General features: G+C 42.2%; 2 protein-coding genes and 1 long non-coding RNA gene across 4 annotated transcripts; 1 reads left to right on the top strand and 2 right to left on the bottom strand.

The window, feature by feature from the left end:
* Positions 1 to 1,614: 1,614 nt before the first annotated feature.
* LOC135377959 (chromosome transmission fidelity protein 8 homolog) lies at positions 1,615 to 17,321 on the top strand. Of its 2 annotated transcripts, none has more exons than XM_064610744.1 (4): positions 1,615 to 1,737; positions 2,106 to 2,244; positions 3,661 to 3,881; positions 16,973 to 17,321. In XM_064610744.1, coding segments are annotated over exons 1-4 (384 nt in total). In that variant the 5' UTR covers positions 1,615 to 1,714; the 3' UTR covers positions 16,974 to 17,321. The 2 variants fall into 2 exon arrangements, with proteins under 2 accessions (XP_064466814.1, XP_064466813.1); XM_064610743.1 differs by lacking the exon at positions 16,973 to 17,321 and adding an exon at positions 4,907 to 5,384 and having other exon boundaries at positions 1,621 to 1,737.
* Positions 4,259 to 13,637, bottom strand: LOC135377960 (uncharacterized). The gene is made up of 5 exons (XR_010418226.1): positions 13,626 to 13,637; positions 13,157 to 13,233; positions 12,337 to 12,430; positions 5,381 to 5,469; positions 4,259 to 4,277 (listed from the first exon to the last, which is right to left on the bottom strand). It is a non-coding gene; the product is annotated as an uncharacterized LOC135377960 (long non-coding RNA).
* Positions 16,948 to 18,593, bottom strand: LOC135377958 (divergent protein kinase domain 1C-like). The gene is made up of 3 exons (XM_064610742.1): positions 18,271 to 18,593; positions 17,390 to 18,169; positions 16,948 to 17,170 (listed from the first exon to the last, which is right to left on the bottom strand). Exons 1-3 carry the CDS (start codon positions 18,424 to 18,426, stop codon positions 16,964 to 16,966), a joined length of 1,143 nt encoding a protein of 380 aa, XP_064466812.1. The 5' UTR covers positions 18,427 to 18,593; the 3' UTR covers positions 16,948 to 16,963.
* Positions 18,594 to 18,752: the final 159 nt, after the last annotated feature.

The following is an 18,752-nucleotide window of genomic DNA, read 5'->3' as shown; positions in this document are numbered from 1 at the left end:
AAGCCTTGTCCGACCCATTTTAGAATATGCGTCCGCAGTCTGGGATCCTGGGACACAATCTAACGCAACTCTGCTCGAGCGTGTACAACGTCTGGCACTTCGATTCATATTTAATAAGTATCAACGTAACACATCTGTCACATCCCTTTACGCCTTAGCTGATACCGAACCACTAACTGCTCGGCGCTCACGCGACAGCCTTCTTTATCTCATGGTCAATGGAAAACTTCGTATCGACATCAACAAATACATCTCGCGTAACGAAAATAGGCCAGTACGATCCCGGCATAACAACACGTTTGTTGCCCCTTTTTCTGGAATAAATGCATTCAGGTTTTCTTTTTCTCCGCGCACAATAACAGACTGGAATGCACTAGCGTACGAGATAACAAATGCTTCATCATTACATGCGTTCTCATCAGCCATCGTCCCACAGTAGCTGTAAAGCCATTCCTCTTTATATGTTCTGGTACTTGTTCAAGGTTTTCATTACGCTCTATTCTATGTATTACTGTGTTTGAATCTTTTTGTTGTTGTTGTTTGCTCTTCATTTATACATCCAAAACATTGTAGCCTGTTCCTGCTACGGTTGCCAAAAGGCGATTAGCAGTATATAATAAATAAATAAATAAATAAAATATCCATCGCTGAATTTGGCTATGCAAATGCCCCGAAACAAGAACTATACGCACTATTCGAGCGCAGAAAGAGCGACAGGCAATCCACGTGAGACGGCCATGTGCTTTGGAGCGATGGAGCTGATTGGTGTAGGAGCTAATCTGTTGGCCAGATAGACCGCTCTCCGATCCAGATAAGGCGAAGGTCGCGTCATTTCTGCCCTCGATAAGTGGGTAGTTCTTTTTTCGGCTCATTTGCATAGCGAAATTCAGCTATGGATATTTCAACACAAGTGCGCGTTTAAGGAATGGCTTTCAACGAGGAATACCTCCCGTTTTGCTATAAGGCTTTTGCACGAAATCCCCTAATTAAATAGTTAATGGATTTTAGGTAATTAGTGATTTTGTAGTTACATACTTTCCTCGAGAGAATGTTCGCCTGGCCATATAACACAATTGCAAAAACGACATCTATTTTGCTCTGCTAGTTTTGAAATAAAAATTCTGTAACAAAAAAAAAAAAAAAAAAAAACACCCTACAATATACTGTCTCTGTATACCGGGTATCTCTGTTAAATCCCCGGGCTAAATAATTCGCGAACGGCTGCACCAATCGACGAACTTTCTTTCTTTCTCACTTTCTTTGTGCAAGTATCTGTCCGATACCACCTACAAGCTGCGCACCGTGTGTATGAGTGGGAGGCGCTCAGTATTGAAATAAAAATTCAAATGAGTTTCGTAAAAAAACATAACTTCTAAAGCAAGGCGCTGTTGGCATTAAAATGGGTACTACCCCTTTTGGGACCTGGTCGCGGTGAAGCGCAAAAGGACATAATTCATTGGTGTCAGGACATAATTCATTGGTGGATAAGGGAGTGGAAGAGCGTCCTTTTGCGCTTCACACCTTTCTCGTCGCGCCGCAGCGCCGCCGACCCATGTCCCGACCTGAGGCTTTTTCTTCAAACTACCAGATCGCTGGATTTTTCACTTTTCGACTAGCAACATTGGGTGTTTTTTATCCAACTCAATCCAATCCTGCTTCGCGCGAAAGTTGCACTTTTAATTGTTTATTTGTCCTCATAAACTTATACTGTAAAATGGTGCAAATCACCGTGAGACTGTGAGTATTTTGCTATCGAAATATTGTCTTGCACTTGAGAGTTGGAATATAATGTTGCGAATATAAATAAAGGACTGGACTGGGGGTCGGCTGCAAAGTTTTGACACTTTACCATTCCACTAGACGTAATCGTTTTCTTTTACTTAAATTCTTGCGTGTGATAAACAAAGGTTTACCAAGGAGGGGTCATATCCAGAACGCCCGAGGTAGTTATTTCCACAACTGTAGTACACACAGGGTGAACCTTGTTGGTCCATCGTAAAATGAACATTGTGGGAGGTAATCTAGGACCTATAAGCGAGAACATTACCTTGACCCCTTAGTGGAGGTATTGTAAGCTGAACGACATTTACTGTTTCTTTGTGCAGGCCATCGATAGGGGGACAAGCAGACATCAAAGATGAACTCAGTGAGTGGGCAATACTAGAGATGCAGGGGCACTTGGTTTCCAAGGAGGGGACTTTATTTGGCGGAAAATACATTGGAGATCTGCACTACACGAAATCGGTAAGTTTCGTGTTGTTGTGTAAGGCTCATCACATCGGATGTCTATTAAACTTACTGTCCCAGTCATGGCTGGGCCGGGATATCAGAGGTTCTATAGCACTTCATGCTTGGTGCATTGCTCATATCTAGGAATTAAGATACACGGCAAATCACCAGATTTATACCTGAGTCCACTTATTGCTTGCATCTGTAAATGCAAGCTACTTGTACATCAGCATGTTAAGCAACAAATTACATCATAGGTGTTATAAAACCTGTTATTACATGGCAAAACCAAAGTAATTATTGAAGGCACTGTTTTGACAGCATGCAATAATAGGGTAATACTAACATAGGGCTAATAAAATGCATACCTTGGCATGCCTTCTAATACTCCTTTGTTCCCTTTTGCTTGGGAGTTCCATAGGTGTTATGTGATGCCTGTACCTGCTGGCCTTTTGGGTATTTTGGGTTGCGTTGTAGGAGTGTGGTGGTATTAGGGAGGTACGGGGGTGCTAGGAAAATCCCTGCTTGAATTGTCTCCAGAGACTTCTATGAAGGTCACTTTGCTCTGTTTTGTGTAAGGGCTGCTGCGGTGTGTTGGAGGGCGTGACGTGTCAAGCGGTCCTCTGTGACTCCATCCAATCCCCACTGGCCAGCCAGAGCACCAGACAGGGGTCCTTTCAAAGGCCTAACTAGAGAGATTTATTTGTAGCTGTAGCATAGGTGCGACCACCTCAACAGTATAGTAGACCAACCTTGCTTTTTACTTGCCACATACACAAAACTTTTCACAGGCACTGGTACACAAACCTTTTCTTCAAAATTCTCAAATCCTCACATGTCGGCATCTTGATTTTCATTTCAGATTGCAGACACAGAGCATTATCTTTGCCACCTTACGTCATCTCTCTTGTACCTTGCGTCTGAGGTTTTCCCTGGGTTTTCTGAAAATTTTCCAGACGAATGTCGACACAGTTCCCCTTGAAGTTGGCCCAGGACACATACTAACCCCCCTGTCCCCCACTCCTTCCTGCTGACGCCGCTCATAGCCATAGTTGCTTCGCGGCGCAGACACAGAATAATAATAATAACAATAATCTTGTACCTTGCCATACAACTGTCAACATTAGGTTTATCAGACTACTGGTCAATGCTGTCCTAGGAATGTACCTGAGTAAAGATGTAGGAAAAACATTCCTTCCCAAGATAAATTTTAAAGAAGGGAAGTTAGTTTTATCTCTTGAATAAGGTGGGGTTTTCGCTGTGCAGGAGGCCTAGGGCAATTGCCCTTTTTACCCCCTCGTAAATTGGGCCCTGGCTACAGTAAGTTTGCAAAAGTCATGTAATAGCAATGGATTATCTGTTGACTGACAAATTTGCATATGTGAAAAGATAGAAATTTCTATTCCTACAAACCTGTCATGTTATTTGCAGGGAGTTCCTATATTGTTAGTTGGACACCACGTATTATATGGCAAAGAGCAGGCTATGGATAAACCAGTTTTAGTCATGAAGAAAGTAGTCCAGAGTGAAGTTGTGAGCGATTCGGATGAGAAGACTAATGTGGAATATCAAGTGCAAGCTGTCATTAAGAAGAAACTTGTGTTCCGTACCAGGCCGAAGCCCATTATAACTAATCAGATCAAGAAATTCTGGTAAGTGATCACGTCTGCAGATTTCTGTGCCTCCTGCATAGTTGGACATGAGTGCTCAGCCCAGCTTTGCTCCGTTTTCTGCTTGCTGTCCCTTATCCCTTTCAAATGTGACACATTTTATTTATTTTTCCTTTTAAACTTAGACATGAAGTATTACACAGGCAACATATTTGTTTCTTCAACCTCTTTGTACTTTTAATTCTGTAAATGGCATTACAAGTATTGTGCACGACACTACATTGTGTTATTGCTTATGTAGTCTTCTTCATTATGTATCTGCTTTAAGAGTGGATGTTGTCCATGGGGTTATGGTATACTTCCTGACAGTAAAAAGTAACATAAGGTGTAGCTTGCAAGCACCATTGCCACCAGACATCCAATAATGAGGCCAATTTCCTGAAAGGAAAAGTAAACATTTTTAAACATACCCTATCTCTTGTACTACTATAATTGGATACCATACATAGCACTGTACTTGCATGGCATTTGGTTGTGTGGCATGTTTTGGGTGAACAAACGGGGCATTCAGTATTCAAAAGAACCAGTTCACAATGTTCGTCTGGGTTAATAGTGAACCGAAATGTTTCTGTACACTGACAGTGACTTTCATAAGCCTACCACATTTATTCAAATTATGCTGACTCCTTTTACTTTTCACAACTTGCAATCAGTGGGCATCTGATATTGGTCAGGTGTCTACCTGATTGCGGCTTACAAATGAAAAACCAAACTGGGTAAGCCCGTATTAGAGTACATTTTGTGGCTTCCATGGCTCTCCCGGAGACTTCACTTTGCTCTTCAGGTCTAAACTTGAGCTCAGGGAGCATTCTATCGACTTATGCCTATCGTAAAAATAGCTTTCAGCTCCAGTAGCTAAGGTACACATACCCTATTATTCCCAATGGTGTGGGTGCGAGCTCAGCTGAGGATGGCAGTAATTTGGTGGCATGGTACAATTTGCTTTGAAGTGTAGCGACATATTTTTCCATGTACCAGTTTCTAAACGTTGTTTTACCATTCCTTAGAATGTTACACCAAGAAACGCTGCACTCCTGTTGAACCACTTGGAAGGGATGTGATTTGACTGAAGCAGTGAAAGCAGTTTGAAAAGCAGCTAGTGTTTAAATGTAAGAAGCATGCGATGTGAATGTGGTTGGACAATCTAAGTGCTGAAACGAAGACTTTGAGAGTTGCATCGAGTTCCCATTGACTTTTTGTTGGCATGCAACTGATACCAATATGGATTCTGGTAAAGTTGCTCAAACGGCACACGTACAACATACTCTCTGGCTGGTACTCTAACTCAGCTCGAGCTGGCCGAGCCTGCTTGGAGAACTATAACCACCCAAGTCCAACTTTTATTTGAGAGACCAAGTTAAAAACATGGTGTCAAGTTGAACTCTCTGGTTATTACTTCACTTTGAGATTCAAGCTGTACCTGTCATAGTTATGATACAATGGCTAATATAACAGTCTGTGTGCAAGCATACTGATATCACCTTATATGTCTTTGGCTTTGACTTCTTTGCTTGTGCTTTTTTCTTTGATTCCTGTAGTTCTGACTTTGACTTCTTGTAGTCTTGTTTTCCTGTTGGAAGTTTACAGAGGACACATTACATGGTGAAAATTGGAACCCGAGAAAGGGACAGAGGAGGTACGACACGACACGTTCTCAACACATTACATAGTGCTATTTACACAACGATCGGAGATAGCACATAGTGAGGGTTCCAGCTTTTCGAATTTTTCCGAAAAAATAAAAATAAAAACGTGGGAAAAAATAAGAAACAAATTTTTGGATTTATCCGAAATTGGGGGCTTCAGTACCCGAGTGCAAGAAAAGCAATAAAAGTGGCGCTCTGATGAGTGCTTGATGGGGTTCGTTCCCTTGTTTCAAGATTGCTTCATATCATGGGTTAGCAGCTCCCACGACAAGGAAGGGTGCCTCTCTTGACGCCACATCCACTGCGCAGCAGTCTTTCACTTGGGTAATTCAAATTGAATAAGCCGTGACATTTTGTCTAACATTCCTTGGTGCAGGGCAATTATTGCTTTTCTGGTGGCTCTCTAGGCTCGCTGCATTTTTGATACTGCATGTATTTTTGTTAGTTTGCAAAAAATTGGCAACGTTGACCCATAGCTACAAAAAGCACTGTATTAACTGCAGTTCTCTGGACTATATACAGGATGGATAAAAACTAGTTACATACCACTTTGTTGTACATTTACAGTACATTTGAATGATGTGGAGTTTATTATTGCACTGTATCTGGAACGTAAGGGACACTTGTGTAATTAGAACAATGTATCCGAAAATGATGATTTTAGACGCCTTCAGCTAAAGTATTCCACCAAAAAACCTGCCCTCATAGTTGCACATATTGTGGACAGATCCATGGACTACACATAGAAGAAAAACTGAAATTCTGTTTTCGCTGGAAGAACTGCTGTGATTTTTCAGATGAACCGCTTAAAAGCTTTCCTTTGTGCTGTCCTGTCACCTCTGACATCACAGGGCACACACTGTAGAAACATAGCTTTCATCATGTGTTGCTTCACCTCCTAAAGGCCAGTTTGTTGTGCCTTTTGTGAACCTTGTCCTAACGAAGCGTCGAGTTCACATATCATAGTCACATGGACACAATCACATTACAGTGCATTGTGTTTCTTTGGTTCTCTCTGTTCTTCATTCTCATGATAGGTTTTGACTCGCAAGCACATTATAGTGCACCCTGTTTGCATGCAGCAGTGATGGGCAAAGTACCTCAAAATTGTACCTTTAGTAAATTACCTTTAGTACCTTAAGTATAGTATAAATAGGGAGTGACTTTCTCGGGTTAAATGCATTCATCAACATTTCTCGCCTATCAACAATGGATTTTCTTCTCCAAATATGCCAGTTGAAGAATGTAGAGGGGTGGGTTAAGGTCCACTTGACAGAAGTAACAACAAAATTATAAAACACGGAAGCTTTCCTTTAATGGTTACAAGCTTTCATGCAGTGGACTGCATTTCGTCAGGTACCAAGACCACTAAGACACAGAAATTATTTTTTCGTATTTTCCGATTTTTGTCTGGAGTCTCAGTTGGACATTTGAGTACTTGACAGGAAAGTACTAGAGAAAACAAACTATGCAATTAGAAGTCTACTTAAACAAAAATATTAATGTAGTACTTGCATACTTCAAGTATCCACCAGCGCTCCCATGCAGATACCTTTCTTTTCCATGTACTGTGTTATAGTAGTTTTCACAAGCGTCTCTATGGCGTCGTCGCTGTACAACAGCAATCACGTCTATTGTGCTGACTACCATATCACACATGAAAATGCTTCACACGAAGGACTTTCATCTCATTTCTGAAATCGGCGTTGGTTGACCGATCCTGGCTGACCAAGCCAAAGATGTACGAGGAACCAACCAGCTGTGCAGGAACTGTTTCAAGTACTTCAGAGTCAAAGTGAGTGAATTGCAACCTATTGAAATGTAGCCTACATGTGAAAGGAGCTGAGAGAATGAGTCGTATGTTTACCAGCCTGACATAATTGAAGAAATCAATGAATATATATCATTGGAATGCAACAGCCTCGGGTCGGTATGCAAGGCGAAAACACTCTGAGATACAAGATGAACTGAGTAAACCAGACGTAAAATTGAGACCTCCTTTGGCACTGCAATATTGGAGATGTCCAAGCGTTACTTCTAGCCTTGCAATGAGTAGGCCGAGATTATGAGAACTGCTAACCGGACAAGCACGTGCATGTTTGGAAAAGCGTTGTCAGCTTCTTACCCTGCTGCCCATGCCTTGGTCTGAGAGGAAGGTCTTGGGCATCATCCTTGAGGCTATGCGGTACATGATGCACAAACTTGAAAAGGTTCGTCTAGAAAAGCATGTATGAGCTGCTCTTGATCCGTACCAAAGCCATCCGCTCAGCAAGGAACGTTTGAATGCGGCTGTGGAGTTCTTTGCGAACGACAAGCTCTATTGCGCTGTGCAAAGCCCCCCGGGCCCAGGGACGTGATGCATGTGCAGGAAGGAGGAATCAAAGTAAGCAAAACGAAATGTTACATGACTCGCTCCATCCATGAGGCGTACGAGCTTTTTCACGCTGCTCGTCTAGACATCAGGCTGAGCTCAACAGAATTCTATTCTTTGTGCCCAAAATGGGTCAACATTAACCTACGCAGAGAAGAAAGTGTTAACTTTGACCCTTTGATGTACATGCTTGTTCTTGTCCTGCATGTAAGTCGGACAAACAAGAAATTGCAGTGGCTCTACCGACGAAAACTGAATTTCAGATTTTTTTCTAGGTGTATATGGATCCGTACAGTACCGACTGCTTCATGAATATCCCCTAGCTGAATAATCCTGAAAGCGCTAACGTTATTGAAGATGCTATCTTTTTGGCAAACATCCTTGAGACATTGGCCAGGGGCTGACCAGTTGCTCATTAGTTAAATAAACATCCTAACTTTTAAGTTTGGCTTTGGATGCTTTCAGCACCTAAAATAATTTTTGCAGTAACTTCTACTAATTTCTGAAGTTACTCCTAAGATTCTCCCTTTCATTTATTTTTTTCGCGAGGCAGGAAGGTCAAGAAAAAGATAGAAAAAGATTAACTTTATCTGCTTTGGTTGGGCACCATGCCACTTACATGTGCGTACGTTTCATCTAAGATATTCTGGGGTACCCCCGTCATTCTGTGGCGTAGCCTCCAAAAGCGGGCAGCGCTTCAGGTTTAGTGTATACGCAGAACAATGTGTTAGCCTGAAGGGCATGTTGGTGAATGCTCGGGGTCTGTCGAAGCTAGGGAAGAGGAACGGTGTTTCATGGAGTGATAGCAAGCACAACATCCTCTGAGCACAGTATTATTAGCTGAGATGTCCGCGGAGGACAGCATGTACCAAGAAGATATTGCGGGAAAACAAGGGTATCCAAACGATATACATTGTTATTGTCGCTTTGTTTGTATATGTTTGACAGTAAATTTCACAAACTGTAACTGATAGTACCTCGAAAGTAATGAGTTACTTTTGTGAGTATGTAGTACTGTACTCAGCTACTCTTTGCCTAGTACCTAGTAAATTAACTTCAATACTTTTAGGTACCTTGTAAACACTGCCTTTAGTGAAAATATCCCAGAAAAAAAAAGCCCTGTGTCAACACGTAGTGATTTTTCCGAGTAATTCACTGTTTTCAGTTTACACATTTCTTGCTCGGAGTAGCGCAGCAGTGTGCTCTTTTGCTCAGCTATCCGGCTCTCCAATGTGTGTTCATCTGCCTGTTTGATACACAAGGGTGACAGAAGATAAGGAACAACCACAAGAGATGCTTAGGCATTCCTTCTCTCCTCTACCTGACTGGTACATGGCACTTACATCTGTCGTTTGGTAGGCGAGATGGTGTGCTTTTACCATAATGATGACAAATACACCGCTTGTGCTGTGTGCCAGTCAGGTACAGAAGGAATACTGAAGTGTTTCTTGCGGCTGTTCCTTATTTTCCGTCCACCCCGTGCGTAAAGCAGGTGAATGAATACGCAGTTGAGAGACTGATAGCTGAGGGAAATAGCGCCTTGCAGAGCTACTCCGCTCGAGAAATATGCGAGCTGAAACCAATTAATTACTCGAAAAAATCACTAAATGCCGACACAGGTTTTTTTTTGTCTGGAATATTTTACACTGCGGGTCCCCATTGGTCCAGCACAGTTGCCGAAAGCGTCCCAAGTCAAATCTAAAGGATAGGATTTTTATTTGATTAATGAGCGTATGCAAATGAGTCACTCACTGGTCAGCTCTTGGCCGATGTCTGAAGGATGTTCACCAAAAAGGAAGCGCTTCGATAGCGTGAGCCATTTCCTATTCAGCGGGGGATTTTCATGAAACACCCAGTATATATCCAATGATGAGGGCAGGTTTTTTGTGGAGTTTTTTAGCTGAAGGCATCTCAAATTCGCAATTTTTTTAGGCATTGTCCTAGTTACATGCGTGCCCCTTACGTTTCAGATAGACTACAGTAATAGACCCCATGTCATTTGAAAGCGCTCTGAATGAGCAACAAAATGGAACGCAGTTCATTTTGATCCATCTTGTAGAGATGCAGAAAGCAGCAGTATTTTTTGAAGCTATGAGTCAACATTGCCAATTTTTTGCAGGTATGCAACAATACATGTAGCACATTAAAAACAGATAAGCTTTGTGTGCTATGTAGAGAAACACACACACACACACACAAAAGAAGAGAAAAAAACTGGAAAAGCAAGTTCTTCCTCCTCTCCCAGCTCACAAACTGTGTAATGCTGAAACTTTTAAAAGCAATTGGTTTTTCTTTGCTCATAAGTGGCTTCAACATATATTTGTTTGGTCTTTTCTCTGTAGGCAAAATGTCATGGCTTGTTCGATTTGAGATGGAATGCTAAAAGGGATAAAAACGCCAGTGCAGAGTAGTGATGGCTGATACTATGGAAACACTAGATACTATTGATTGTTCACCTATCGAGTGAACTGGAATTTCGATAGTATTGCGATAGTTTTTCAGACTATCGATAGTATCGTGACATATAGGTGGTGCAATTCACCGAGCTTCACGTCGCTTGAGCCCTGCCAATCCAGCACACCTTCTGAATTTGCGTTTCACTCCTGTAAACTATCAATACTTTATTCAGTTCGAATTTAAAAATTTAGCTTGTTTCTTTTGAAAGCGGAACCTTCTGAATTTGTATTTTGCTCCTGGAAACTATCAATAGTTCGCTCATGGCGAATTAAAAATTTTAGCATGTTTCTTTTTAAAATGAAACCTCCGAAATTTGCTTTTGCAAACTATCAATAGTTTGTTCACCCTAAATTAAAAATTTGGGCAGGGTTCTTTTGAATTTGAAACTTTCTGAATTTGCGTTTTGCTGCTGCAAACTCTCAATAGTTCGTTCACTACGAACTTAAAAATTTACTCGTGTTTCTTTTCAAAACGAAACTGTCTGAATTCGTGTCTCACTCATGCAAACTACCGATAGTTTAGTCACTCGCAATTTAAAGGTTTAACATATTGACATTGGTCAACAACTACTAATACTTTGACAGTGTATGCGGCTGCTCTGAATAATGTTAACCACACGCATAGCACACGACAGTCCACAAAATCTCTTTTCCTGCTTTGTTGGTTTAACCAGAACAGAGGTTTCCATCCGTTTTTCGGAACAGCTCCTCTGTTTCATGTACACAACACAAAGCAATATCCTAAGCATCTGTGAAATGCGAGTAAACTCCATCCTTACCTAGAGGCACCTCGACATTGGAGTCACTGAATAGAGTACCCTATATAGTGATTCTACTTGACATGAGGGTATTTGGAAGTGATTTCGGCCATTTCTCGGGTCTGTTTGGAAAACGTTTTCCTTTTTTATGTGGATCATGCCTCCCCGTCGTCCTCACAGTGGACAAGGAATCACAGATGACATACGAATTTTCTTCAAAGGACATCTGGTTGTTCCTACGCAGACAGTAATATGGGACGCAAACGAAAGCTGCCTTGCGACTATCAAGAAATATCCAGATTTTGATTATGATTTTGTTCACACCTCCAGGTGATCGTGATGCAGATGATGTCTGCAAGTTCTGTTGCATAACAGCAAGCACTCTCCGAATATGCCAAAAAATAAGCTCCTAAAACCCAGAACTCCTAGTGAACAAATTACACATGCATAACTACTCAAGACTCTCGACTAATTTTTAATACCTCATGCCATAATTCTTCATATAGCAGAATGGTACTGCATGCATTGCACTAATGCCAGCAAAGCAAGAGCACTACAAAGCATGACACGTTAAAGGATGTCATTTTGGAATACATCCATTTTAAAGTAGCACAGAAAGTCATTTGTAACACCCTGTTTTCTTCCTATAAAAGTGTTAGGCAGGCCAGTAAGATGCACCACGAGAAGTAATTCACCCCACAGAGTCATAATTATCGCAGAAATTGAATTTAAAGTATGCCGCAAAAAGCGACTGTGCGCAATGGTGGTGGAGAGCAGTACCAGGCTGTGATCTGCCTGCGACTTCGCGCTGACGCTACAGGATCCGCGCTCACTGATTGGTTTAGAGAAATGTCTGCTACTTAGTTGTCGTCTGCTACTCGGCTGTTCGGGGCTCTGAAAAAGCATTGCTCCTGGCTCGGTTATGATTCTGCCGCTCCTTTTATCCCTAATTCTCCTGGGGAACTGGCAAAACTGGTTTACAGCGGCAAAGGGACAGGGCGCTGACCCACATTGACCAGCGAATGACCAGAATGTGTGGACCCTATAACGTCATCAGTAACGTGGCATCATGCTTCTCCTCCTCGTTATACCCGGAGTGGCGAGTTAAGGGTGAACGTGCGGAGCTATGTTTATGTGAGTCTTTTTTCTGGGAAACAAATTGCACACATCAAAACCTTTCATGCTATTCAGTAAATTGACACACACACTTTCATCAGATGTCTTAACCTGAAACTTTTTTGGATGGACCTCTGTATACTCCGTTAAGGTCAGTTGCAAATCCGTCGTGGCACCACTGGGCCTAAAAAACACATTCGAATACAAAAATATCATACAAACAATACTGGGTGTGAGACCATTCTGTCTATCTGTGTTTGTGTATCCTCTTGTATTACTTGACATGTTTCAACATAATGAGCATGCTCTGTATGTGCTCTCTCTGCTATAGAACACAATCTTTTCATCCTGGCCATGATGTCGCTAAATTTTGGATGCTTTCAATGATTTGGCCCCTGATGCCTGCTTTGCATTGTGGAAAGTAGTTTCGTTTCAGTTTATCGTCACGGCCTTCACATTTCGTATTATGACAGGTTCCATCTAAATTATAAAAGGTACAGTTTTCCAAATGCATGTCTGAGGTTGTAACAGGCAAAGACCTCTCAGTCACTTGCTTTTCTTTGCAGTTGACGAGCCACTGTGTTAACCTGTTGGTGACATTTTGTGACGTCCTTGCAAAGGGTAAAGAACTGTGGAGAAAGGGGGTACGAGCCTGAAGCATCCCCCAACTCCACATGTACTTTTGGTGAAAGTGAATTGCTCCTTCCAGGAGAGTTCCCATATATGGAGTTGTAACATTCTGTTTACAAATAAGCCGTACTTCTGTCAAAATTTGCTCTCTATTCATGTTTTACGGTTTTGCTGTGGCATATGGTAGTTTGACAGGACTTGTGCACGTCTCACATAGCTGATATGAGGCTTGTCGTCTTTTGCAGTTTTTCGTTAAGAAAGAAACCAATAATATCCTTGCCTATTACTTTTCTGTATGAATCTATTGGAGGCTGACTGTTGAAGGAATCCTTGCGAGCTCTGGCCATCTTCACTCCCCTGAAATAACAGCAGTCATGTAGTGATTGCATGTCGTGTTGTTGTTGCATCGTGCGCTACATCCGTCGTGCAAGATTTACACCAACTACCCCGTTTTCTATGTTTGATGATTGCATGCAGTTTCATGACATGTCGCTGTTATTACCAACACAACTCACCATAAGACGTAGACATTTGGTGCGCGCCTCCTGTTACTCGCGAATATGCAGCCCAACACGAATTTCTTTTTGCAGTTTAATTAGAATGCTACAGCTTGTCAACTGGGTGTTTACCGCGGAGGATTCCTTATCGTGTTCCTAACCATCCATACAGATCGCAAAATATATTGTGTAGTTTGTCAAAGATTACATCCCACTCTCTCACGCAAATGCGAAATGATGTCAAGCAAATACCTTCTAGTCCCTACAGCGTGCGATAGTTCGTGTTCGCAACGGGATACGTGGACGCAGTACGTGGCATTGCAAGAAAAGAGAAAGAAGTGCAAAATGTTTCGCTTGCGCGATGTGCGTCTCGTTGCTATCAGTTTGTGTTCGGTCCTCTTCAAACGTTCGCGGAAACCGAACAGCGAAAGGACCACGCCCACTTGCCAGCGTCCACCGTGCGAAGCAGTGAACGACTTTATTTTTCTCGAACCTGCCGCAGCGCCATCTTTTTAGTAGAGATTGTGTATTGTGGTATTGTTCTGTGTGATCCATGGGGTTTGATAAACTGTTGAGAACTACTTTCTTCAAAAGCATTCGCTAGACATCGAACACAAGCACAGAGCCACATTCTGCTGCATGCACCTGACGATCTATTATCTCCATTGTTAAGATTATTTTTGGTAGATGTAATTTCTTGCTACGAGTCAGCAGTATAGCTAGAAAAACATTGCGCATGTATAACGTTGTAGTGGATGAGGCAATTTCACACAGAAGGACAAACACAACTTCTTCAACTGCCATCATTCAACCAGAAAATATTTTGCGAGGGGTTTTATGGTAACTTTATATGGGGGAGGAGGATTTCAGACGCTCTTTTTTCTTTCCCAAATGCACTACCAAAGGTATGAATTTGGGGACGGAGGGGGTTTGAACCCCCTCCTGATTTCACCACAGCTGCGAGTATATTTTCCAAAAATTCGGGGTCACAAAAGATAACCATGTAAAATAGCGACAAAAAAGTTTGCATGGAATTATGAACAAGCTAGAACACTGCACGGGCCTGAATTTAATGGCCCGGCCTGTGCCAGACGCACCAGACGCTTACCCAACCTGAGCCCGACCCAGCTGCCAAAGCCAAACCGAGGCCCGGCTCGCAGTTGCAATGTGGCAGGCACCGTACACAGCAAATAGCGTAAACCACACATACTTGGACCACGCAAGCCTACCTTTTGATGCGGTTTGTACTTGTAGCAACACATGGGTGTCGAGTCTAGTGTGCCTGTCCATGGTGCACGCTGCAGCAAGGGCGAGATTCACAACATGGCCAAGTCGAGAATAACTCGACGCCTATGTTGTAGCGTTTTAGCAGAAAGACAGAGGGAGCACCCAGGTACATGGTTACCTTGTTTTCAAAACGTATGTTGAGGATTAAATACTGTGAAAGAATAGCTCACCAAAGCTCAGCTCGGCCCGGCTGAGGCCCTTCTCTCGGACTGAACCCAAGCCCACAGTCAAAACGACTTGGAGTCCCGATTTCAGCCCTTTGCAGTGCTCTAGGACAGGCATCTCAGTTGATTTTGTTAACTTACTAGTCTGATCGTAAAATAAAAATCAAGTTCAACCGCACTTCTGATTACGCCACAGCTACAGAGTATACAGCTGCGAGTACGTATATATTTTCCAAACGTTCGGGGGTCACAAAAGATAACCATGTACAATAGAGACTCAAAAAAAGAAATGTTCACATGGAATGATGAACCAGCATCTCAGTTGATGTTTTATCTTATTAATCTGATTGTAAAATAAAAATGAAGTTTAGAATATTCCTGTACGACAAGTTATGGCTAGATTACAGCTCGATTACTCTCCTAAGGAGGTAAAGCCTTGGCAGTGAGTTTCTTCAAGGAGGCCTATAGCATGTTTTAGTTATGCTAGTCCTCTGCAGCTCAGCAAGACATTATTTTGCATGTCTTGATTATCTTGAGATGTAATACCTAAAATTTGTATGCAATGTAATTGAGATACTTTGTGCACATTTTACTGATGATACTTCAAGATGTATAACAACCCATCACTGCATAAATTTAAACTAAATTGAAATTAATAATTGAAATAAATGCAATTTGAAAACTACACACGGAAACCTGTCATTTGTATTTAATTCCTCCAATCAGGTCTCCACCTCCAATTGTCTGGCTAAGTTTTTCTCCTTACATTTCTTACATGAAGTGGATCAGTTAATACAATCTCACAAAACACAGCAAAACAACTTTGATTTAGCACTCCATGAAATAAAAAATAAAAGTTCCTGTGCTGAGGCTGTAGCAGTATTTTTCTGCAGGCTGATAAAGGCAGAGCATTTTAATGGACCTGATGAACTGTAACTGCATTCCTAGGCATACAATACAAAACAGTGACATGCAAGCTGATCATATTTGCCACAAGTGCACAAGCTATCACAGGCAGTGTCTCCAGTGTAGGAAAAGAAACGTTTACGTAGAATGAAATGTCGGCAGCAGGGCTAGAATCCACCTTGGTGTTTCCCCGGTTCCTTCAGACTGTTGTTTCAGATAACTGGTGTGCAACCTTGCTACCGTTATCAGCAGAATAATGAAGGGAACCGAAGTGGCCGATCCATGTCCTCTGGTGGCCGACAATTTGCGCAGCTCGACATGACGGTTTTCGCAAATTCCCCCCCCCCCCCCCCCAGCTATTAATGTAGAACGCAATGTATGTATTTCATAATGGAATGGGGTAAATCTAACATGCTGTTTCTGGCAAAAAGATGCTGTACTCACTTGCCAAATTTTGGAATTCAATTCAGAAAATTCAATTTGTTGCGACAGATAATTTATCCATGTGGTCATAAGTCGTGGCAAAAGTTTGCCACTGGTAAATACCGTTGGTAAATACCTAATAATTTTTCGACAAGTTGATTTCTTCGTAAAATTTTCTAACAAGTTGTTTCTCATGTACACTTAGCGGGCGTTCACACGGGCCAACTTTCTGCACCAACTCTGACCAACTTTGTAGTTGGTGGCAGTCGGCCGGCATCACCGACCATGACCAACTAGAGTTGGTGGGAATCGGTCGCCGAGCGAAAACTTCGGAGAGTTTGTGGTGGTCTAACCAATCAACGCGAGGAGCATTGCCACGTGACCCTCGAGGGCGTCAAGCGATTTCATTCCTGTCGTACTGCCTGGCATGGGTTCAAATCCTACAGGGGTACATAATTTTTTTTGGTTGCTAGCGCCATATAAACATATCAGTAGGCATTTTTTGAGATACTGGTGACCTTCTGGTGAAATAAAATGACTTTGTTTTGATTAATGCCAGTTAAAAAAAAAGTCACCAGCGGTTGGACTTAAACCCATACACCCCGAATGCCGTAAGGTTGGTTGTGGGCGGAGATAACGAGTTGGTATGTGTGAACGTGGAGATGGTACCATCTTGAAGTTGGTCCAAAGACGTTGCTTCGAGTTGGTCTGAGTTGGTGCTGAAAATCGGCCCGTGTGAACGCCCCCTTATGTAGACAGGTCTTACAACCTGTTCATACCTGCTCAGATCATAATAAGAGGATTTTTTTTTTATTCCAGAGGCAGAGATCTCTGAAGTAGCCCTTGGAGTTTCTCTTGTATTAGTGCAGTCTCATTTGCAGTTACCAATACTCCAGGTTTTCCCATACATGTCTCAAGTGTGGACGTTAGCTCTGACGCAATGCTGTCGGGTGCTCCAGCGAGAAGACCCGAATACCTTCCCAACAGCCTCCCCATGAAGATGTTACTGCAGACACGCTGAAACAAATGAAAATTGTGAGCATCATAAAATGCCATACTGTGTAAGTGGTAAAGTAATAAGTTTGTTGTGCCCACCCCTATACACCACTGTCTGTCTATCTGTACAAAGTGTACAAATGCAATAAATGCATCCTGAAGTATTCTGACACTGAGGATTGTAAAATGCCTAAAGCTGAAAGTTAGGCTTCTGCATACGTAAGAAAAAGTTATACGCACCTGTAAATTATTGTCAAGAAGAAGAGCATCACATTGTTCAGAGGTACAATGTCCACTACAGTCGAAGTAATCACAGTCCTTGTTTGAGCTGCATGACCCTGTAGCTGCTATATTCCTCTGTACTGTCGAGTGTAAACTCAATGCATCTAGATCTGTGATTTTTACATTTCCAGCACAGTCTATACCAAAGTGGTCCACCTTCATATCACACTGCTGGATACCTTCATCCATAGTGGTAGAAAGGAATGCCACAGTTTTTAAAAGATCTAGAGCAATTTTGGCACGGTTTCTGAAAGGCTCTGATGTTTTCAGAGGTCTTAAAAACTCAACTGCATAGGCATGACCACATACTCCCATGATTTTGGGAACTGTGTTGGTATTTTGTAGTGCCCAAGTGAATAAATATTCATTTTGCTGCAGCAAAGCAAACACTGTGTTCATGCCCGCAGGTGTGGGGTTAATGCCATTCACAAAAATGTCGTCTTCCGTTAGCACGATATTCTTATGCAGGACATAGTTCAAGTTCTCATTCACCATGCCCAGAAATTCCGGGGTACTTGGGTAGCGTCGTTTTCCATTCTCTTCTTCGTATACACGTTCATAAGAAGTCAAAAGTGACTTCTTTGCTTTCACAATCACCTTGGTGGCATTCCACTGCACCGAGAAAACAATGTCCTTTCCCCTGTGATTAGGATGGCAGTGAGCATTGCGTGGGACTGCCCCGGAGCAGAGAAAACTGCACAGATTGCCTTCGAGTTGCCCATTCTTGTATGATTCGCACTACAGCATAAAAAGAAATATGTAAGTATATACGGCATGTATATAGAGAGAGCATATAATCGCACGTGAGTACACACGTGCAGCGCGCAACATATGCTTACCACGCTGGCTATAAATTCGTCGAGGCTTGAGTTTGAGCAACTGAATGTGGTTACCCCGACGAACCAAAGCAGTGCACAACAACTAAAACATAACGTGGTCTTTACAACCGTTGAAGTTTTCGGGCGCCGGACATATAAGCGAATAACTTCGTTCATTCAGAACGATATCTATCACGAGTGCATGTGTGTATACATAAAACGGGAACTCGAGGGAACGTTGAACCACGTGGTATCAGCGTATCACGTATCGTTTGGATTCTGAACCGTTATGTTACTCTTTCTTATGCGCTCCCTCCATCCATCTCCCGCATCTCCTCCTTGATCCCCTTGATCATCGCGCCATTTCACGTTACTTCGCGGTGGCGATCTGCATTTATGGTTGTATTATAATACCAATAGCCAAAGCGAGTGCGATTATTTTATTATCTCAAACGAAATCGTTTGAACCAACACTCTCATATTTTTTAAATAACAGCCTAAAG

This window comes from Ornithodoros turicata, chromosome 1 (assembly GCF_037126465.1).
Source record: "Ornithodoros turicata isolate Travis chromosome 1, ASM3712646v1, whole genome shotgun sequence".
In the NCBI taxonomy this organism is placed as follows: domain Eukaryota; kingdom Metazoa; phylum Arthropoda; class Arachnida; order Ixodida; family Argasidae; genus Ornithodoros; species Ornithodoros turicata.
The sequence above is the reverse complement of the archived record's forward strand: the minus strand, read 5'-3'. Positions and strand labels throughout refer to the sequence as shown.